Source organism: Peromyscus maniculatus, chromosome 8 (assembly GCF_049852395.1).
Source record: "Peromyscus maniculatus bairdii isolate BWxNUB_F1_BW_parent chromosome 8, HU_Pman_BW_mat_3.1, whole genome shotgun sequence".
Taxonomy (NCBI): Eukaryota; Metazoa; Chordata; class Mammalia; order Rodentia; family Cricetidae; genus Peromyscus; species Peromyscus maniculatus.
The window spans coordinates 54,571,294-54,591,508 of record NC_134859.1 but is presented as its reverse complement, the minus strand read 5'-3'; the positions used below and the strand labels follow the sequence as shown (position 1 = coordinate 54,591,508).

General features: G+C 56.5%; 3 protein-coding genes across 9 annotated transcripts; 1 reads left to right on the top strand and 2 right to left on the bottom strand.

The window, feature by feature from the left end:
• Positions 1 to 2: 2 nt before the first annotated feature.
• Gps2 (G protein pathway suppressor 2) lies at positions 3 to 3,253 on the bottom strand. 2 transcript variants are annotated; one of them, XM_015992294.3, is made up of 12 exons: positions 3,192 to 3,253; positions 2,583 to 2,844; positions 2,235 to 2,394; positions 1,817 to 1,926; positions 1,625 to 1,737; positions 1,441 to 1,520; positions 1,281 to 1,363; positions 819 to 972; positions 649 to 738; positions 491 to 570; positions 313 to 408; positions 3 to 171 (listed from the first exon to the last, which is right to left on the bottom strand). In XM_015992294.3, exons 3-12 carry the CDS (start codon positions 2,326 to 2,328, stop codon positions 88 to 90), a joined length of 984 nt encoding a protein of 327 aa, XP_015847780.1. In that variant the 5' UTR covers positions 2,329 to 2,394; positions 2,583 to 2,844; positions 3,192 to 3,253; the 3' UTR covers positions 3 to 87. The 2 variants fall into 2 exon arrangements, with proteins under 2 accessions (XP_015847780.1, XP_006973473.1); XM_006973411.4 differs by having other exon boundaries at positions 2,579 to 2,844; positions 3,192 to 3,219.
• Positions 2,843 to 15,448, bottom strand: Neurl4 (neuralized E3 ubiquitin protein ligase 4). 5 transcript variants are annotated; one of them, XM_076542722.1, is made up of 29 exons: positions 15,146 to 15,448; positions 13,872 to 14,316; positions 13,142 to 13,440; positions 12,858 to 12,969; positions 12,685 to 12,773; positions 11,972 to 12,044; positions 11,598 to 11,862; positions 11,166 to 11,347; positions 10,973 to 11,058; positions 10,688 to 10,850; positions 10,399 to 10,597; positions 10,245 to 10,321; positions 10,056 to 10,134; positions 9,539 to 9,708; positions 9,317 to 9,448; positions 8,858 to 9,003; positions 8,554 to 8,778; positions 8,361 to 8,459; positions 8,115 to 8,276; positions 7,784 to 7,948; positions 7,278 to 7,436; positions 6,579 to 6,758; positions 6,402 to 6,489; positions 6,202 to 6,309; positions 5,938 to 6,082; positions 5,664 to 5,776; positions 5,424 to 5,589; positions 3,348 to 3,537; positions 2,843 to 3,253 (listed from the first exon to the last, which is right to left on the bottom strand). In XM_076542722.1, exons 1-29 carry the CDS (start codon positions 15,431 to 15,433, stop codon positions 3,251 to 3,253), a joined length of 4,608 nt encoding a protein of 1,535 aa, XP_076398837.1. In that variant the 5' UTR covers positions 15,434 to 15,448; the 3' UTR covers positions 2,843 to 3,250. The 5 variants fall into 5 exon arrangements, with proteins under 5 accessions (XP_076398837.1, XP_076398833.1, XP_076398834.1 ...); XM_076542718.1 differs by adding an exon at positions 13,597 to 13,662 and having other exon boundaries at positions 3,200 to 3,537; positions 9,533 to 9,708; XM_076542719.1 differs by adding an exon at positions 13,597 to 13,662 and having other exon boundaries at positions 3,200 to 3,537.
• Positions 15,449 to 16,523: 1,075 nt separating this feature from the next.
• Positions 16,524 to 20,097, top strand: LOC102912416 (uncharacterized). Of its 2 annotated transcripts, XR_013041706.1 has the most exons (8): positions 16,524 to 17,120; positions 17,483 to 17,587; positions 17,698 to 17,769; positions 17,937 to 18,025; positions 18,131 to 18,382; positions 19,058 to 19,216; positions 19,673 to 19,818; positions 19,961 to 20,097. XR_013041706.1 is itself a non-coding variant. In XM_006973415.4 (7 exons), exons 1-7 carry the CDS (start codon positions 16,660 to 16,662, stop codon positions 20,017 to 20,019), a joined length of 1,197 nt encoding a protein of 398 aa, XP_006973477.1. In that variant the 5' UTR covers positions 16,526 to 16,659; the 3' UTR covers positions 20,020 to 20,097. The 2 variants fall into 2 exon arrangements, 1 of the variants encoding a protein (XP_006973477.1); XM_006973415.4 differs by lacking the exon at positions 19,673 to 19,818 and having other exon boundaries at positions 16,526 to 17,120.
• Positions 20,098 to 20,215: the final 118 nt, after the last annotated feature.

Sequence of the window (20,215 nt, the reverse complement as noted above, 5' to 3'; positions counted from 1 at the left end):
GATGGTAGTGGGTACATTTTATTGGTTTGGGGCACATAGGAAGACCCCCCACCACGAGGGATGGAGGGGTAGGTTGCAGTCTGGTGGTTACTTGTGGTAGAATCGTGGGTTCTGGCTGTGCTGGATGAAAGGGAGTCGAGGGCCAGGTTGGCTGGTAGTGGCAAAACCTGACTGGTGATGGTAAAGAGTTTTCGTCAGTGGGCAGACACTTCTTCACTTACCACGTAGTACGGGGGGAGGGACAATTGCAGTAGGGGTTAACAGTCTTTCCTTGGTAGTATGTGGATTTCTGCTTACCGTTACCAGCCTTACCTTTCCTGCTGCTTGCATCTGCACAGGGAGCTGGGGGGAAGCCAGGAGTCCAGGGGCTGGATGCAGAGCTTGGGGATGCATGGGCCGCAGAGAAGACTGTTAAGGACAAAGCTGACCTTAGGCATACTCTGGCTCCCCTTGATCTTAGCAACCTGACTCCCCAAGGCTCCATACTCACGGAGTCAGAGAAGCTAGTCTGCTGATTGGCATGTTCCATCTGCTTTTGCAAAGACAGGGCACCACCAGGCTGGAGGAACCCTAGGGGAGAAGAGGGATTTGAAATGAGCGGGTGGTGACAGGACTCAGGAAGCTAAGGCTCCTGCCAGGGGTCATCACCTGTCTGGGTGGGCTGGAAGTGGCCGTGCACTGCGTAGGGTTGTGGCTGCGGCTGAGACAGGTACTGCACAGCAGGAAAGGCTGATGGTGCTGAGGAAGGCAGGAGAGCTCCATTAGCTCCTGATGCTCTAGCGGCTCTTCCCTCCGGTCTGAGGAGAACCAACACTCACCTCTGAGCTGCTGGCTAGGACTATAGGCTGGTTGTGTAGGCCCATAGTGAGGTGGGGGCTGAGCAGTCCCATAGGCACCCCCTGGGCTGCCTTGGAATTGTCCATGTTCTGGGGTCCCTGCAAAAGCAGCTGCAGATCCCACGTAGTGCCGGGTCTAAGGGGAAAAAGGAAAACACTGCTCACAGCACCTAGAAAAATAAACTTGTCTTGATGCTCTACTTGGCTCCTCCATACTACATGCTTGGTATGTTTGTACTTTACTGATGGTTGGGATACCAGGAAGAGGAGGAGAAAGCAACCGAGGCTACACACCAAACACTTCTCAAGCTGGCCTTGATGAGATAACATTAATTCCAGCACATGGAAGGTGGAGGAGATATTGACTACATATTGACTTCAAAGCCAACCTGAGCTTACAAGAGACTGTCTTTAGGGCATTAAAAAAAGAAGACCCATCCTCACCGTAAGCACTTGGGGTCCAAACATCTGCTTGGCTCTGTCAGCTGCCATGAGAGTACCTGGGCGATTGTGTCCTCCAGGACTCCCTAGAAAGGGAGAGGGGCTTCATGATGCTGAAATAGGAGGCTGCAACCTCCAGGAGAGCCCCGGCTTTAGTCCTCACCCTGCATGCTGAGGAGGTGAGTTCCCGTGTGGACAGTCAGGCTCTGCTGGTATGCAGCTGATGTCAGAGTGGTCAGGTCACTGGAGTGAAAGGAAGACAGGTCAGTTAGGTAAACCTCCTCCTGCTAGTAAACTGACTCTCAGCACCTGCTCCACCGCAGTTACTTTTAGCTATCTGATCACACCTCTGTTCCTTTCGTCTTCGTTTTTCTTCCTCGTGCAAAACTTTTTTGAGCTGCAAGAAAAGCTGGTGCTTCTCCTCCTGTAGAGCTGAAAGCTTCTCCTGCAGCTTCAGAATCTGGAAGAAGGATGAGCAGATAAAGGCGAGGAGAGGGAAGAGGAGAAATCAGAAGTGGGAGTGATGAGGGGTTACTTACTTGTTCCTTGGTCTCTTCTAGTGACATTCTCTCTTCCATCTCCTTTTTCTTTCTTCTCTCCTGCTCTTCTTTCATCTTCTGTTCCATCATCTTGTCCACCTCTTCCTCCTCTGAAGAATCAGACAGAACGGGGAAGCGGCAGGACAGTGAAAATAAGCTGAGTGTTAGACTGAAGACCAGCAAAAACCAGTTATTCCATCACAGCCACAGGGAGAACGAGGCTTCATTAGGTGCTCTCCAAGGTCCTTCCCAGCCCGGGGTTCTGGAACTTAGACGGGCCTCTTCGCTCACACCCTGAAGGCGCCGCTGCCTCCCTTTTAGCCTCCAGCAGGCGCACAGCTTGGCCCGTGGATGGGGGCAGGTTCGTGGGTAGCAGAGCCACCCTGGGCCGTGTCCTCCCGCTCTGGCCCAGGCTCACCCTGCCGTTTACGCTCTCGCTCCATCATGATGTGGCGGTGCAAAGCCCTGGCCATGGCGTTGGAGAGCTTGGGGCGCTCCAGAAGTGCGGGCATGGTGCTGTTGACGCCCGGGCAGTGGGCGCCCGGCTCTGTCACTGACTGCCAGACCTCAGGCGGGGCCTGCAGGGAAGTGGAAGCTTAGGGGACCCGCCGAGGCCGAAGCCTGTCCGCCGCCCGCTCGCCACTGCGGTCACGTGTCCTGGGCACCAGCGTCCCTCCAGGTCTCGACCTCAGCGCGCGTGAGGGGGTCCTAGGCTCTGCGCCCCCGCCCCTCCCGCGCAGCCCTGGCGCCAACCCCCCCTACCCGCCTTCTCGGCGCTTTCTCCGTGGCCTCCGCCGCGCCTTGAATCCTGCGTCACATCCGGCGACCAGGATAAGTCCTTCCGGAGTCATGACGGCAGCAGGCTCAGCGGATTGGATGAGAGGGAAGGCGGAAGCGCTTGGAGACGGGTGCCGGGTTGTCCCAAGGCCATGTGTGTTTACAGAGGCCTGGGACGATCTAGCCTCCTGCCAAGAGCCCTGGAACTCTTCACCTCTGAAGGCGCGGAGACAGAGGCGGAGGCGGATGCTCTGAAGACAGTATTTATTGGCTCCTTAGAAATCAGAGTCAGTAACAACTGTACAGAGAGCCCGCAGCTTTCTTGGGCTGCCCTTCCTTCCCACTCCCGCCCCATGGCACCCCGTGGCCACGGAAAAAGCAGCTTCGTGTGGGCACAGAGATACTCCTTTGGGATTCACAGTAACCAGAACAAAAACGGAAATAAATTAAGTGATATGGGGGGAGGGGGTAATAGGGAGTCATGTTCCCTAAATCAGTGCATGAAGGGGGGACCCAGAGCTTGGAGCCGGGCTCCCTACAAGCTCCCTCTCAGCAGAGGGAGTGTGCTGGGCCCTGAATGTAGAGATGTGCTTCACACCTGGATAAATCAAAGCCTGTCTGTGCTCCTCCTGCCAGGAAAGCACCGCACACGCCAAGTCACTGGAATGAGGTGGAGGCAGTCGTCATCGAGTCCCGGGGCTTGAGGCCCCGCTGTGCTTGAAGTAGTGGTAGCTCACCCCTATTCCACCCGTACCAGCAGGGCATAGAGGAGGGTGGCTCCTTTCTCCTTGGTGACCCACTCAAGTTCCGAGGGGCTGAAGTGCTGGTCAGGAAGTTCTCTGAGGGCAGCCGACGGTGGCCCGGGAGTGTAGGAGCCAGGGCGCACGCACACCTGAAAGGCCACCTGAGCCTGGTGTGTCCGCTGGGATTTTGGGTCCCGGAATCTGTTAGACAAGCACAAAGAGAAGGAGGGTAAGGCTTCTAAGCCCCATCCACGACTGCGAATTCTGCTCCCGCCACCAGACCGTGCTGTTTTCTGGGAAATGCTCTCACCACGAACGACTTAGACCAACTAGTCTCTATGTGTGGTCCTCCTCCTCCCGAGTCCTGCTCAGCTAACTCCATCATGGCCCTCTCCAGGTCTTCATTTCCCCTAGGACTCTATTTCGTGTTTGTTCTAAACATTCCAAGTACACTTCTCATCTGTCACCCACTTTTTTGAGACAGTATAGGGTCTCTATTCCAGGCTGGCCTCAAACTCCCTAGGAAGTGGAGGATGACCTAAAACTTGTGATCCTCGGCCTCTGCTTCCTAGTGTTAGGATTCCAGGCATGTCTTATAATACCTACCAACAGTTTATGCAGTGTTAGGGATCAAATTAACCCAGCACCTGGTGCAGGACACTCAAAAAAAAAAAAAAAAAAAAAAAAGACTCGGTATGCACACATAGGCTAAGAAATCCAGGTATAGTGATGCATGCATTCTTTCAGCCCCAGCACTCAGGATGTAGACAGAGGCAGCAGGAGCAGGTATTCAAGACCAGTTTCAGATACATACCAAGCATGAGTTTGAGGCCAGGCTGGGCTATTTGAAATCCTGTTTTGTTTTTTTTTAAATATTTATTTATTATGTATACAGTGTCCTGCATGCATGTGTGTCTACACGCCAGAAGAGGGCACCAGATCTCATTATAGATGGTTGTGAGCCACCATGTGGGTGCTGGGAATTGAACCCAGGACCTCTGGAAGAGCAGTCAGTGCTCTTAACCTCTGAGCCATCTCTCCAGCCCCGTTTTGTTTTTTATTCGGAGCTGAGGACCGAACCCAGGGCCTTGCGCTTGCTAGGCAAGCACTCTACCACTGAGCTAAATCCCCAACCCTGAAATCCTGTTTTGTTTTGTTTTTTTAAAAAAGAGGCCAGGCAATGGTGGTGCACACCTTTAACCCCAGCACACAGGAGGCAGAGGCAGGTGGATCTCTGTGAGTTTGAAGCCAGCCTGGTCTACAAAGCAGGTTCCAGGACAGCAAGAGCTACACAGAGAAACCCTGTCTCAAAAATAACAAACAAACAAACAAAAAACCAGGTGGTGGTGGGTCACACCTTTATTCCAGCACTCAGGAGGCAGAGGCAGGTGCATCTCTGAGTTTGAGGCCAACCTGGTTGACAGAGTGAGTTCCAGGACAGCCAGAGCTACACAGAGAAAGCCTGTCTCAAAGCAAAACAAAATACAAAACAAATAAATAAACAACAACAATAAAAAGGGGAGTGTGGGGCTGGAGAGATGGCTCAGTGGTTAAGAGCACTGGTTGTCCTTCCAGAGGACCCTGGTTCGATTCCTAGCACCCACACAGAAGCTCACAACCGCCTGTAACTCCAGTTCCAGGGGTTCTGATGCCCTCGCCTGGACTCTGCAGGCACTGCATGCACAGGCTGCACAGACACACATGCAGGCAGAACACCCACACACAAAATAAGAAATAAATTAAAAACAAACAAAACATTTGGGTGCTGGCGCACGCCTTTAATCCCAGCACTCGGGAGGCAGAGCCAGGCTGATCTCTGTGAGTTCGAGGCCAGCCTGGGCTACAGAGTGAGTTCCAGGAAAGGCGCAAAGCTACACAGAGAAACTCTGTTTCAAAAAACAAAAAACAAACAAAACAAAAACAAACAAACAAAAACCGAAACAATAAAAATAAAAAAACAAAAGAAGGATCTGGTGAAGGAGCAACCATTAAGTCAGGGTGGGAAAGGGGGTGTGGTGGGAATCACAGGTACCCAAAGTCCCTGGCCCTCTAGTTCCGAGACCACGCGCTCCCTCGCGGATACTCACTGCACTTTGGAGGCCAGGGTCTCCGCCCCGGCATACTGAAGGGACGGGGAGAGGAGCACGGGGGGCGGCTGCTCTTCCCGGGGGGGCGCGCAGTTCTCCCCAGGCTCCTCGAACCCCACCCCAGGCTCTCCCTTCAAGGGTCGGCAGCTCAGGATGGAGGTAGTACCTGTGGAGAGACTTGGGTGAGGGCAGCCCCGTGGTTCCTCCTCGGGTCCCGAGGCCCCGCCCACTCCACGGTACCTGCTCCCAGCTCCCCCCGGTCCAGCACCCTCCGCACAACCGCCACACTGCTTCCATGGTACGCCATGTGCCATTTCTTCGTTAGTGTCCCGGCCTCTAGATGAGGGTTCACCCTGAGAGGGCAGACGAGACAGACAAGACAGACGGTCAAAGGTCCCTGGCTCCTCAAGATCGTCCCCCCCACAAGAAGTCCTGTCACTTTTTCCTTCGTGTGATTGTCCATTTTCAGGGAAAAGAGCGGAGGGGGAGATCCATGCCTGTGGCCCATATGTACCTAAGATTGAACCTGCACCATCCAAAAGGCAGGGCGTACTCCCGGGGAGGCTCTCCTCGGCGCCTATGGGCCTCATCTCCTCGCAGCTTTCGGCAAGATTCACAGTAGCATAAGCTCCGCTTCGGTGGAGGCATGAAATAATCCTCTGTGGGACAATGAGTAACAGGTTTGGCTCCTGTCCTGGGTCTCAGCCACACTGGTGCCCTCCCCTCCAGCTGGTCTCGAGTCATGGGAATGAGGCAGGGTCTGGAGACTAGGACTCACCGGGAAGCAACAGCAATTCTTGGAAGCGAGAGCAAAGGGCATGGTACTCGCAGCTCTTTAAAGGGCTAGCAGCAGGTGGTGGGCCCCAGCACACACTTTCCTTTATACCTGCAATAGCAGCGGAAAAAGTCACAGGAGCTGGGCTGGGCATGGATGGGTAGAGAGCAGGCGCAGGACAATCAATCTTTGGGCTAACGCACCATCTACCATATCAGCTTTTTCCATGTCTCCTTGGGTTCCAGAAATCTTCCCACTGGCAGCCACTGGATCAGGACTCACAATTGTCACCTGTGGAGGTGAGAAGCCAGTCACAACTTGACAGGTCCCCAGATCCCAGTCTCCCAGGACTCCCTTCCCTTATCTTTGTCGCCACTCACCTGCTCACACTGTCCATAGAGGTCCACAAGTGCGTGGCATGGCTGGGGCACATCCGGCACAGCCACCCCTTGGTCCACCCCATTGATGTGGAGATGGAGTCCTCCAGAGCAGTCAAGCCGCAGCCCCAGGATGGTGCCTTCAGGGCAGGTGTCAAGATTTGGCCCAAACTTCTCACAGATCTAAGAGGAAAGACCTACTGTCTTCAGACATCAGGCCTACCAGCACTGGTGAGCAGCCATCCTGCCGTTCTGTTTCCAACTGCCAGTCCCTGAGCTTTGCCTGTATTCACGCCCACTGCCTAGGCTCTATTCTCAATTCATTTACCTAGAGTTCCCCACTTAAAAAAAAAAAAGTATGTGTGTGTGTGTGTGTGTATGTACATATATAAATTTAACACACATTGGTGTTTTGCCTGCTGCATGTATGTTTGGGTGAAGGTGTTGGGTCCCCTGGAACTGGAGTTACAGACAGCTGTGAACTGCCATGTGGGTGCTGGGAATTGAACCCGCGTCCTCTGGAAGAACAGTCAGTACTCCTAACCGCTGAGCCATCTCTCCAGCCCCTAGAGTCCCCTTTTTAACTTCCAACTTTAACATTCTCAATGGCTGGAGCACAGGAGGAATGACATGCACTTCCCCATTTGGCCAGCCCTCTCCCTTCAGAGGCTTGAATCATTCCAGTCTTGGTTCCCTCCTCACCTTCAGCCCATTGTGGAAGACGCCGCGGCCCCGCAGGAGCCAGGCTGCTCGTTTAAGCCCACAAGCAGAGGCAGGGAAGTTAAGCCTCTCAGGTGGGCAGGTGATGACTCCCAGAACGAGGGACGATGTCCACTGTCGGTTCAGGAAGTCTATCCGCACCTGCAGGAGAAGGAACTATTTCATACACACGGCTTCCAGGACAGAAGCCACCCACCTACCCAAATCAGTCTTTGCACCCAAACCAGAGTATGACCTGGCACACTGCCCTTTTTGATGTTTGTAGAGAAGAGACTCCCAACCCACACGTCTCCTTCCCTGCTTATCCTGCTGCTGGAAACTGATTCCAGGTCCTTGTACATGTTAATAAGTGTTCTACAGTGAGGGCACCCCCACATCCTGTTTCTAGACAATTCTTAACTGGCTAATTTCCTACCTGTCTTTCAGTCTGTGGCAGAAAGGGCCCCTCACCCTGGAGTGACAGGGGCTAGGTAGGGAGAAAGGCACACCTGGACAAGCAGATGGGGCACCAGGGGCTGGCTGATGACGACGATGCCCTGATTGTAGCTGGCCACTCGCGTGGCTGTCCGGTTCCCGTTGGATAAGAGGATATTCTTCCCATGGTTCTCCAGGAATTCAAGGGCTGTGGGCATAACACCCACTTGATTCTGGCCCTGGTGTGGAGCAAGAGACTGAGCTGCACAAGATCCCGATTGCAGTCCTCACCCCCCACACTGGGGCACACACACAGCGCAAGCCTGAGTCTCTGCGGGTCCAGTGGAGACCCAGCAATCTGCTAACGAGTGGCCCGCCAACCCGGCAGCCCTCTGCAGCTCTTACTCTCAGCCCGTGCTCCTCGCCCTCATCATCCTCCTCGCCCTCACTGCCAGTGTCGGAGCTGGGAGAAGGTGGCTGGGTGCCTTCTGGTTCCTCCAGCCTTGTGGAGCTGACGATGGATACGCTGCGTACTGGCCCGTATAGATCCAACACAGCCCACACATTCTGGGAACACAAGACCGAGGAAGTCAGCACCAGACCTTCACCCAACCACCCGCTCCCCGAGACCAAACAAGCTCTTGGACCTGCCTTCGCAATGCCAGTGGCTGCAGGTCCCATATCTTCTCCATCTACCAGGATGTGCATCGTGTCGTCGGCGCCCCGACGGATGCCTACACGGCTCCCCACCTAGATCCAGGGTGGGCCAAAGGCAGTGGCTCAGCCAACTGCCTTCCACTCTCACCCCTAACCCCCACCCATGCCCGGATGCCAGGTGTTTCACCCCTAGCCTCTCGAGGTTCCGGCCATAGTTCATCCTTTGCAGATGCCCATCTCGCCTCACTTCACAGCTGGACACCATCCAGGTGGTCTTTGTCCGGAGTTCAGGCAAGGAAGGAGGCAGCCCCGGCCCACTGCCTGCCCCAGGCCCCATCTCCTCGGGTGCTAGTGTGGTCAGCCCCAGCCGGAGGGACCCTGCCCACTTCTCATCTAACGCCTCCACTTTCACCTGGGAGAGAGAGAGAGAGAGACCATTAGCTGGGCCTGTCTGAGGGTCTGCCAACCCCCTTTACCTCTCCACAGCCCACCTCAAAGACTTCTTCAGCCTTGAGCTCCTTGGTGCTGAAAACGAGGCCATGAGCATAGCCAGCCACACGAACCGCCCGTGTGCCATCCTCCTCCAGAGTGACGTTCTTGCCACATGTGCTGTGGAATCGGTGAGCTACACCCGCCACTGTAGGTAGATGTTTGGAAAAAGGGTCAGGGTTAGGGAAACTACCTTCAGATGGGATGCAGGACAAAGCTTTTACAAGAAAAGCTAAGGCCCTTTTTGCCATTACTCATCAAGACCTCTGGACACCTTTCACCATAGTAAGACCCAAAATGTCCAATGCATGGTATCTTAGTCTCTGGGAGTCAGGGAAATCACATGACTCTGTGTCTCAGGTTTAACCACTCCTACACACACACAGACACACAGACACTCGATGACATGCCGCAGGGCCTCTGCCCTTCCTTACACAGGCTCCCAGGCTGCCTAACGCTACCTGGGGAATGCAGAGGGAATGACTTCTCAGTGGCAGTGTTGCTGGTCGCCAGGCTATTGTCCATGGGGCCGGTGGCGTTGGTGATGGACACTTGGACACACTGGCCATAGAGATCCACTACTGCATACACCTCTGTGTAGGAAAGAAAGGCATCAGAAGTCTGAGGTCCTGAGATCTGAGCAGAGGCTGGCAGGCTGGAAGCCACAGAGTAGTCACCTTTACCCGGAGGCAAGCCTGAACAGGCGGCGCCTTGGTCCTGTCCATTAATGAAGTAGTGCAGATCACCCTTGGCAGTCCGCATCATGCCAATGCGTGCACCTGTGCCCAGTGCATCCAGATCACAGCCATAGTTGTTGCGCATTGTATTACCATCTTGCATGATAGCTGTACCACTGAGAAGACAGGAGGAGGAGGAGGAGGAGGAGGAGGGAATCAGCCTCCCTGCTTCATCTCTACATTGGCCCACACCGTCTCTGCCTGCCAAAACCATCCAGTGCTTTGGGTTTCACAGAGACCTGATCTCGGTCCGAGGCTCAGCAGTTCCCTGTCTCTCAGGGAAGAGCAGGAACTGCTCCATAGGCTGCCTGGGTGGGAATTCCCAGAACTGAGGAGGGGGTTAGTAGGTCCCCGAGTGTGCCAGTGCCTATGGCCGCCACAGACCCAAACCATGCTTAGTTTTCTGGTATCATCCAGCTCCACCCATCCCTGCCAAGCTGGATTCAAGGGCAGACGGCCCAACCTTAGCATCCATGTATCATAATCAATGTCGGTCATGGTGTTGGGAAATTCCAGGTCTTCAGGCCGAATAGCAGTCACTCCTGGGAGAAAGCGGAAGCTAAGAAATGACCCCCAGGACACAGGCATCCAGTACTCTACAATCCTCCGACTCCTCCCTCCCCACCCCACCCCCGCACAGACGGTCCCTCACCAGCTTCAATGGAGCCTGACCAGCGGTCCACCATCTTCTGAATGACAATTTCAAACAGTTCTCCATCGCGTAGGGCTCTGTCAGGGAGAGTGGAGGTCACTAAGGCCTTAAGGGGGCGGTGGGACAGTGGAGACATGAAAGTCTAGAGACTGACCGGTTGGAAATGACAATGGCATCATTGAATTCGCTTCGGCAGTTATGTCGGAGAGCAGTCCGACCCCCATTGGTGATGACCGCATTACTGCCATGCAGCTGGTGGAAGCGGAGGTCAGAGCCCCCAGCTGCTGAGGATGGAGAACTTGGAGACATCTGGTTGTTCCCTTCCGGGAGTGGCTCAGAGACCGGAGGCACCTCTGCAATCGGGGTCACCCAGTCAGTCTCTAAGATTTTCCTGATTCCCAAGGCCACCCTGAGCCTGCACCCCAGCCCTGCTGGGCCCTCACCCACGTCATCCACAATAGTGGCCTGGGCAGCCTGGCCATAGAGATCGACGACAGCGTAGACGCCCGGGGGGACATTCCAGGCGGCAGGGCCCTGAGTCATCCCGTTGACAAAGAAGTGGAGGGTTCCATCCTCCCGCCGCACCACGCCCACCGTGTCCCCTGCCTTGGAAGAAGTGGGGGCTAGAGTGAGGAGTCAGGCGGAGTTCCTGCTGGAGACGATCCTGCATCCATCCTACCTCACTGACGCTCCCAAAACGACAGCCATCAGTGTGCCTACTCTCTCACCTTGAGGCGGTCCAGGTTGTGTCCATATTCATCCAGGATGGTTGTCCCATTGTGCATGACCCCATTCCCAGTCATCATCCAGGTCCCTGCAGGGACAGAAGTGGCAGAAGGTGACCAACGGGGCAGGATCCAGAACGTTGCAGCAGCTTCTTCCCTGGACCCTAATCCAGCCCTGCCCTTCTTGGCATCTCACCGGAGCGTAAATTGGTCATGGTAGAGGGTAACTGGAGGTAGGCGGGGTTGTGGGTGGTGACACCAATCTCAATGGAACCGGCCCATTTGTCCACCATCTTGTCAATGCGCACCTGGAACACCTCTCCATCCCGCAGGGCTCTGCTGCTTAGTACCACACCATGATTGAAGTCATCAGTGGCGCTGAGGACAGAGCAAGTGAGGACTCAGAACTCCACACACTCACGGAGCGCGCCGAGGCTTAAACCAGCAGTTCTTGTCCAATAGCCACTGTCCCAAGACAACCAACCAGCTTCCTGCCCCGGGAAGTCTCCACCTTTCTGTCCAAGAATTCCCACACCAGATACACTCTGCCTCCCACGTGCCCACCTCACTGCTCCCACCCCCTATTTGGGCCCCCTTCACAGGTCTCTCCCCACGCCACAGGTCATACTGGGGCCTAAGGGCAGTGCGTCCCTCGTGGGTGATGGCTGCCTTCTGTCCACAGTTTGGATGGAAGAGCAGGCGTTCCGGTTCTGCCTGGGCAGCAGGAGCAGCCCGACGGAGAGCACCCTCTGGGGACAGTGCCCTCAGGATGGCATTGTTCCGGCGGAGACGGTCACTGTGGTTATTATTATGGACGATGGTCACTTTCACAGCCATCCCGTACAGGTCTACCACACCATACACCACTGGTGGCGTCAGAGGGGTAGCCACACCTGTACACAGAGAATCAGAGTCAACCAGAACAAGAGCAAGCACCAGAGAAGGGTGGGGTACAGACCCACGGACGGCCCGGCCAGCAGTCTGTCTCGTGTGTCACCTTACCCTGATCGATGCCATTAATGAAGAAGTGCAGGGCAGAGTTGGACTTCCTCGTCAGGCCAATATGGTCACCCTCCTAGCCAAAGAAGAGAGACCCTAGTCTGGAATCCAGCTACACTCAGGCTCAGGTTCCAGCAGTCCTGGGCACTTCCTACCACCCCATTCCACAGGAGACCACCTACTGAAGGAATTCACATAAGGCCACTCCAGGGCAGGGCCTAGTCCCCGCTTTCCAGACACATTTCCCAAATGCCCAGTGTAAAGTAGGTAATCCTGAGCTAAATAAACCACATTAAAAACAATCTCCTGCCAGATAGAGGTAGCACACGCCTTTAATCCCAGCACCCGGGAGGAGAGCCTGGTCTACAGAACGAGATCCAGGACAGGCACCAAACTACACAGAGGAACCCTGTCTCCAAAAACAAAAACAAAAAAACAAAAACAAACAAACAAAAAACTAATCTCCCCACTACTCTCTAAAATCTCAATCTATTTAAGTGCTCTAAGGGCTAGAGACATAACTCAGTGGAAGTTCCATTCCTAGCACCAATGGACAAAAAGGCACTACTAAAATCATCTTTTAGATCTTGTTGGACAACCCTGCCTTCCTAGAAGAAGCCTTACGAGAGAGAAAGGGACTTGGTCTTTGTCTTAGATCACACTGCCTGGAGCCCTGGCTCCCCTGACTGGCCCACGCTACTGAGAGACACACTCACCTGCAGTTCATCCAGACTGAATTCACAGTACTCCCGGCGAGTACCCTTGCCATTGGTCAGGATCCCACAGCCACTCATCATGATGGTACCTAGTAAAAATGGACACCCAGTTAGGGTACAGGCTGTCTCACCCTCATCAACCCACAACCCGTGTCCCTTCCCACAGCCGGTACCTGACTGGAGGTTGGTCATGGTGGCTGGGTACTCCAAGCTGTTGGGATTGTGGGTAGTGACACCAATCTCAATGGAGCCTGACCACTTGTCTACAAGCTTATCAATACGGATCTGGGGTTGAGTGAGAGCAGACAGGATCAGAGCACATAAGAAAAGACGACGATGAACCCTCGAACCCTGGACTCTTCACCAGGCATTACCATCCCGGAATCAAGGACCAATCCTTACATTTAGCTCCCGATCTTTGGCATGAAGCTCGGCTAGACTTCAGGGTTTTACATACCTCAAACATCTCATTGTCCCGAAGAGGGCGGTTGGTCATGACAACACCATTGTTGAACTCATCCAGGGGCCTCCGGCGCTCCGCCGTCTTGTTATTGTTGCTGAGTTTGATGAGGGTCCCACACTTCTCATGAAAGAGCAGGGCGTCGTTGGAAGTCAGGATGGGAGAAGTGGCAGGTCCACTGGATGCTGAGCCCTCCCCAGCTGGTGGGGAGCTCAGGTTCACATTAAGGAGGCCTCCATTGTAGGCCGACAAGATAGCATTGCTCACCACCTCGGAGAGCTCCATGCTGGCAAAGTCTGCAGCAGCCAGATGGAGAAAGGAAGTCAAGGTGAGGCGCTCTCTATCCTCTCTAGCTAGCTTGGGACCCTTTTCTCCCTACCCAGCTCTCGAAGTCCCACCCTTATCCACGTCACTACCCACTCCCCTGCCCAGGGCTTCCCCGAAGCCCTCACCATTATGCGACTCAAGGCTGTTGGGAAACGTCTCCGGCCGGGCCCGCGCTGGGGACACTATGAAGGCTAGGGACCAGGTGGGACGGGAGGGGAATAAGGGTTCAGCCTGTGCGTCAGGGCCCACGGTCCAGGGACCATTCTCTTCTAAGCCCCGTGTTCCCCTACAACAGGCTCCGGCTCAGCGGCCCTGCCCCTCCCCCAGCTGACTTGTGACTGACTACTTTTGCCCCATTTCTTCAGCTACACCTCATGATTCCCGGAAGCTGTGTTCTCACCTTCATCCACAGAGGTCCCCTGTTCCGACAAGGCGGAATCTTCCGGAGGGGCCAAGGGCTCAAGGGGAGGTGTAGGGCTGGGAGTGGGAGGGCTGAAGCCTGGCTCGGGGGGCAGCACGGTGATCTGGGTGCACTTGCCATAAAGGTCCACGACAGCCCAGACGCGAGCAGGCAGGCCTGTGGCAGCCACGCCGCAGTCGCGCCCATTCACCCAGAGCCGGAGCTCCCCGGTGGCTGTGCGCTCCACACCAACACGGTCCCCTTCGACAAGCTGGTCCAGGTCCTGGCCATATTCCTCCAACACGGAGCGCCCATCCCTCAGCACCGAGCAGCCCGATACCACCCAGGAGCCCCCCTTGAGTCCGGTGGCACTGCTTGGGAAGTCCAGTACGCTGGGGTCCAGAGCCGTCACCCCGATTTCAATGGAACCACTCCAGGAGTTGACCTACGAGACAGGGGTGGGCAGAGTCTCAGTATGGATCCCCCCACCAGAAACTACCTTCCACAGGACAGCGTGCCTCTCGCCCTGACCTCTGGGACAACACGGACTCACAAATACCTTGTTAGACCTCACTCCATAACTACCTAGACCTGCCCTCCCTTAGCAACTCTGTGCTGTATCCAGCTTCCTAGTGCTAACCACGACACCCTTTTACCCACTAAGCAAGCTGGTTAAGGACTCTGGTTTCGACCTTCCCTAGTCTCAGTGGCTCCTCATGGACCCCAGTCACATGCTTCCTAGATCCATATATCTTGCTTTCCTCAATCACTCTCATTCCCAATCCTCTAGTAAGGTAAAGCTCCCTCCGGATTCACTCTCTTCCCAAATTCTTTCTCTGAGCCAAGCAAGTCACACACACCTCCCTTTTCCCATGTCTCCTCATCTATCTTCCTGGCTTTGGGTGTCTGTCCTTCAATATTTGTGCTGTTTGCTAATTCTTTACCCTCTCCATCACATCTCGGGACACCTGTCTGTCTCCCATCCCCAAGAGATCGTGCTAGATCTGTCCACTAGCCATTCTAGTAACTGGGCCCTGCATCCCTGTCCTGCTCCCGGGTCCCGAGGAAACTCATTCTCCTTCAGAATGAATGTGTCCGCTTCAGGCTCTTATTCTTTCTGTTCCCCGGTGCACTCCGGGCTGCAGGTTCGCTGTCGGTACCTGGGGACTTTGGTTGGACACGCACAGACTTTCCGTGCCCGTTCTACCTCTTCCCCCTTCCCGTCCGCTCCCACCACCCTCCACCACGATTCCGCCGCCGCCCCGGCTCTGCACCTTGCGGTCGATGCGGACAGTGAAGACGCGTCCGTCGCGCAAGGGTTCCCGGCTCAGCACCAACCCGTGGTTAAACTCCTGGCCCGGCTGCTGCCGCCGCGCCGTGCGCCCGCAGGCCGACAGGCTCACCAAGCGCCCGGTGCGCGGGTGCAGCTCCCCGCCACTGCCGAGACCCCCGCCGGACCCCAGGCCCGGTCCGCTGCCGCCGGGGCCCCCACCCCCGCCTGGCCCCGGCCCCGGCCCGGGGCCTGCCCCAGAGCCCCCATTCCCACCCGACCCCGCCGCCATCGCCGCTGATACCGCGGCCGCGCGACAGCCGCGCTTGGCGGCACCGTGGCAACCGCGGCGGACAGACGCCCCGGGGGAATACGGCCGGGGGCTGGGGCCCGATATGCTTTACGGCACTGCCCGCACTGAAGCACCCAGGGCTAAGGAACCCAGATCTGTCGCGAGGGGGACGGAAGGACGACGGGGTCGGAGGGGCTTGCTTTACGGCACCGCGGGAGGCGAGCGGCTCTGGGCGACGGGAGGGAGGGTTGGGGCAGTGTTTGCGACAGTGAGTGGAAGAAACGCCCGCCGCAGGCGTCTTTTGCGACGGAGGCGCGCGAAGCGCCCAAATGCACTTTGCGACACCCATCGCGCGGCGCCCGGGACCCACCCCTTGCCGGGGGAAAAGACGTATCCGAGTGTTCGCGTCCACAGCACGGGTCGTGGCTTCCCGTCACAGACACGCTTTAGAGCGGGACGGACAAAAGCCCGCGGTACAAAGCCACGTCTCCGTCCTCCGGGAGGCCGGCACCGGAAATGTCGCAATCCACCCACGCATCACAGCCCTCCTCGGCCTGGTCCCGCACCTCCTGCCGCCCGCCACCTCCCCGCCCCACCCCGCACCCTGGGCATCGCACCCCTGCAGTGAGCTGACGGTGTAGGGGGGACCGCGGGGGGGGGGAAGCCCGCGGCGGGTCAGGACCAACTTGAGCTCCGAGTCCAGGAGACCCTTGGATTTTAAAAACCCCTCACACCGAGCCCCAGAGACACCCCGGCGGGCCATGTCAAAGGCACCGGGGCTGCAAACGCCCGGAGGTCACCGGAGCGCGCCCGGCAGAACCCGCCGAGGACGCCGCCGAAGCTGGAGGCGCCTCGGGCTATGACGTCACAAGGCTCCGCGCCCCCCGGCCCGGCCCCTTGGCTGTGATTGGCTGATTCGGAGCAGGGCGGTGATGGAGCAGGGCGGGAACAAATCACAGAGACAAAGAGAGCCTCTGGGTGTGACGATTGGGGACGGGCGTGCGGAGGGGCTCCCGGGCTGAGGTCCTCCCGTCGATAGCCTTGGGTTCACCTGCTCCAGCGCCCCGGAGCCCCGCGGCCCAGGCGGAGGCGGTCCAGGCTGACCCCGAGCCCCCAGCGCCCCGCCCACCGCGGTGGGGGCAGGGCCGAGGGGCGGGGCTATGTGGAGCCGGGCGGCCCGGCGGAGCAATTGAAGCGGCGGCTACCGACCGACCGAGTGGGGAGCCATGGAGAAGCCGGAGCCTCTCGCATCCGTTAGCGGCCTCAGTGCGGAATCCCCTCGGGGGGTTCCTAGGGCAATACCTGGAGGTGTCAGAGGTATACCCGCTGACACCGGACTGCCCCCCGGGGTAGCCTTGTTTCGCGCTGCTGGCCCCCTCTCGCATCCCGGGGGCATTGTCATCCGCAGTCCTGGGCCCATCCGGCACTCTGAAGAGGCAGTGACCCTCAGTTCCGGACCCTGTCCCCAACTCGGGGAGGTTGCAGGCAGTAGTCTTGGGTCCAGCAAATCCTCTGGCGCAGCTAGGGGGTCCATCCCTGGGCCGGGGGAGTCCAAAGTGTACAGTTCGGAGAGTAGTCCACAGTCCGGGCCAACTTTTTTGCACTCTCAAAACTTTGAGGAGCGGCCCCGGAGCATCCTAAAAAACAGCAGCTCCATCTTGATGAAGAAGACCTCCAGTGGGGAGAAGTAAGCAACTCAGCTGTTAGCCCGCAGCCCACCCGCAAACCTGAGGGGAGGGAGGAGTTCCAGACACCTTGGGCGGAAGCCAGGAGAAAGGGGGCGGAGTCCCGAGACCGTGGTAGGGGCCGAAAGTGAGACCAGTTGGGAGGGAAGTCTGAGGTTCCAAGACTTGGGGAGGGCGGCCGGTGTCACAAAATCCTGGCCACACCGCCCTGGAATTACCACGGGGCATCTGGCTCCAATCCTAACCTCTATAAGCGAATGTAAGAAGAGTTTTTTGAATGCCTGGGAGAATGGAGGAGACCCCTCTGTTGGGAGAGGGTTACCCGAAGAGCGTCCTCTTTTGCTGTGTCCTTCCCTCGCCTCAGGAAGTCTCAGCGCTGGGATGAAATGAACATCTTGGCCACCTACCACCCTGCTGACAAAGACTATGGCTTTATGAAGGCGGATGAGCCCAGCACCCCCTACCACAGGTGCTGAGTCCTAAGCCTAGCTTTTCAGCCTAGACTCCTGTATTCTAACAAGGGACCATGAGGAAGAGGCAGAGAAGCCTCAGGTACTAGCCCTGCTTCCTCCTCTGCAGGCTGCAAGACAATGATGAGGACCTGTCTGCCGGGTCTTCTCCCACGGTGACCCCTGAATCACTGTCAGAGAGGTGAGAGTCCTCCCGCAGAGCTGTGCCCACTACCCCATACCTCTGAGTCCACTCTCAGACAGCATAGCCAGAACTGATCGGGGAGCCGCGGCTTAGTCCCCGCCCACCACCTGCCCCAACTGTCCTTCTCTCCCTTCTGTACCCCCAACTAGTCTCCCTCCCCCCAGGTTTGCCACAATGGACAATTTCCTTCCCAAGGTCCTCCAGTATGGAGATAACAAAAACTCCAAGACTGCAGACACCTTTGCCAAGACACGTACGTGAGATGCAGGGTGGGCCTTGATGCAAAGGGGAGGTGGAGCGTCAGGGACCCTCCAGGGAAAGCCCGGAGGGAAAGCCAAGCTTCCACACTGGCCCGCAGACTCCAGTGATTTTGACAAGCACCGAAAGATACATTACAATGAAGGGAAGTTCCTGAAGACCCTGAAAAGCCTGCCCTTGACCAATGAGGACGATAGCAGCGGGACAAGTGCCAGCATCAGCAGCAGCAGTCAGAGCGGGCTGACGGACCCGAAGCCCAGGCCTGCCGAGAAAGGCTGGCCAGGAAGGCTGGCCCCAGGAGTCAAAAATGACACTGTCCTGGTGACTGACAGCCGTGGCCTAGACGCCAATGGTTAGTGACGGGCCTCAGGGGACTGAAGAGAATTGTAGACAAGAGGCTGTTCCAGAGCCCATATCTCCTTGAACTTTGCTTTTTTCTCTTCCTTCCTTCCTTTCTTTCTTTTTGTTTTGTTTTGTTTTAGAGACTGGGTTTCTCTGTGTAACAGCCCTAGCTGTCCTGGAACTCCCTCTGTAGACCAGGCTGGCCTCGAACTCACAGATCCGCCTGCCTCTGCCTCCCGAGTGCTGGGATTAAAGGCGTGCGCCGCCGCCGCCGCCGCCGCCGCCGCCGCCGCCGCCGCCGCCGCCGCCGCCGCCCAGCGAACTTTGCTTTTTTCGTATCTGTTCTCTTTGGCTCTGCTTCTCATTTCTCCGCTGTATTCTGCTTTCTTCAGAGCATAGGCTTCCAGTCCTGCTGTCTGACAGAGAGGCAGTGGTTGGGGGTGGACGCCAGGGAAGACGGGACAAATGGAGCTGAGTCTCCACACAGGGTGGTCTCCAGAGAGGACAGTTTGAGGGAACCATTGGGGAATGCAGATCACTGCAGGCTTTCTGAAATGGGGAAGGGTGGTAGAGGGGAACTCGGGACTTGAACTTTTCCCGTCTTTTAGTGGCCCACCATACACACCTAGGGTTCATGGGCACAGCAGGTGGCCACAGACTCAGACTGTCTGGGGTGATTTTTCAGATTCTGCTGCTTTCAGAAACCAGTTCCCCGCAGCGTCAGACTCGGCCATCAGGGAGCAGACTGCCCTGCAGCGAAAGGAGTATTACAGTCAAGGAAGGTACCTGAGGTCCTGTTCCCACCCGGAGATCGGAGAGGCTATGGAAGACGAAGAGATGAACAGTGAGCCTGGGAGGACAGCCAGCCGGGGAGGAAGGACAGAATGAGCAGCTTGCTAGGTGCCCCAGCCCTGGTCTCATGTTACTTCCGGGTTCTTCAGGTCTGACCTGGGTTATTGAGAATCCCAAAGGAACTTCAGGTCCTATTGGAAGCCCCCTTGGGTATGACAAAACCATTTAGGGCTCTCTGGACATAACCATGACTGTATGGCAACCTGCTGAGGGCACCATCTCCCTAGGCCTGGCTCTTAGCAAGCTCCCACCTCCCAGCCTCCCAATCCCTATTAGGCCAGCGCATTAGCAGCAGGCCGTAAGAGGTCCTCACCAACCTGGAGTGCCTACGTCATAGAGAACAGACCCCGGGGTTGCTCAGAGGGATTGAGAATCCCTCCAGCCTAGCCTAAGCCACTGACGTCACGCCTCCTCCTTGACTTCTCTCCACCACCCCACCCCTCTCTAGTTAGTGCCACATCCTCCAGAGGCAATGGGTCTCGGGTGGTGTGGCTTCCCGCTGTTGGGCTAAGGGACTGAGAGGCCGAAGTCCAGGGAGTTCAGAAAAGGAACGTGGAAGTAACCAGAACCCTCTGAACTGGACCGGGTGCAGATGTGAGCCTGGGCAGGCGCAAGGGGGTCCTTGTGCTGACCAGGGAGGCATTGGGATTTAGTGGGTAGGTTCTAGAGATCTGAGGGTCACGTAGACAAGCGCTTACCCCTGCTGCAAGAAAAGCCCAACCTCTTCTCTCTCTAGATGATACCTTGCGGCTCCAGTGGACTCAGGAAAAAGAACCTAGACCGTGGAAAATGTAGCCAGCTAAGGACGGGGGGAGGGCAGCCCTCCCCTGCCCTTACCACTCTACTAGTGGACAATAAAGAGAACATCAGGAATCTGAGTGCTGGGAATTGGATGCCCAGCCTGGACCTGCTCTATCAAGACCTGGGGGAACTGGGGAGGGGTGGTCCCTGCACAATAAAGGAGGAAAGTAGAGACAAGCGAGAGAAGCTG

Excerpts from the sequence above, each read along its gene's own strand:
- Gps2 (XM_015992294.3), bottom strand. The coding sequence starts at position 2,328 with ATGCCCGCACTTCTGGAGCGCCCCAAGCTCTCCAACGCCATGGCCAGG. Across the intron at positions 1,927-2,234 it reads GCGAGAGCGTAAACGGCAGG|AGGAGGAAGAGGTGGACAAG; the intron begins GTGAGCCTGGGC and ends CTGATTCTTCAG. Across the intron at positions 571-648 it reads CTTCCAGCCCACCCAGACAG|GGTTCCTCCAGCCTGGTGGT; the intron begins GTGATGACCCCT and ends CTTCTCCCCTAG.
- Neurl4 (XM_076542718.1), bottom strand. The coding sequence starts at position 15,433 with ATGGCGGCGGGGTCGGGTGGGAATGGGGGCTCTGGGGCAGGCCCCGGG. Across the intron at positions 12,045-12,684 it reads TCAGTCTGGATGAACTGCAG|GAGGGTGACCATATTGGCCT; the intron begins GTGAGTGTGTCT and ends TTCTTTGGCTAG. Across the intron at positions 11,348-11,597 it reads CGCACTGCCCTTAGGCCCCA|CGCCACTGATGACTTCAATC; the intron begins GTATGACCTGTG and ends CTCTGTCCTCAG.
- LOC102912416 (XM_006973415.4), top strand. The coding sequence starts at position 16,660 with ATGGAGAAGCCGGAGCCTCTCGCATCCGTTAGCGGCCTCAGTGCGGAA. Across the intron at positions 18,383-19,057 it reads CCGTGGCCTAGACGCCAATG|ATTCTGCTGCTTTCAGAAAC; the intron begins GTTAGTGACGGG and ends GTGATTTTTCAG. Across the intron at positions 19,217-19,960 it reads GGAAGACGAAGAGATGAACA|ATGATACCTTGCGGCTCCAG; the intron begins GTGAGCCTGGGA and ends TTCTCTCTCTAG.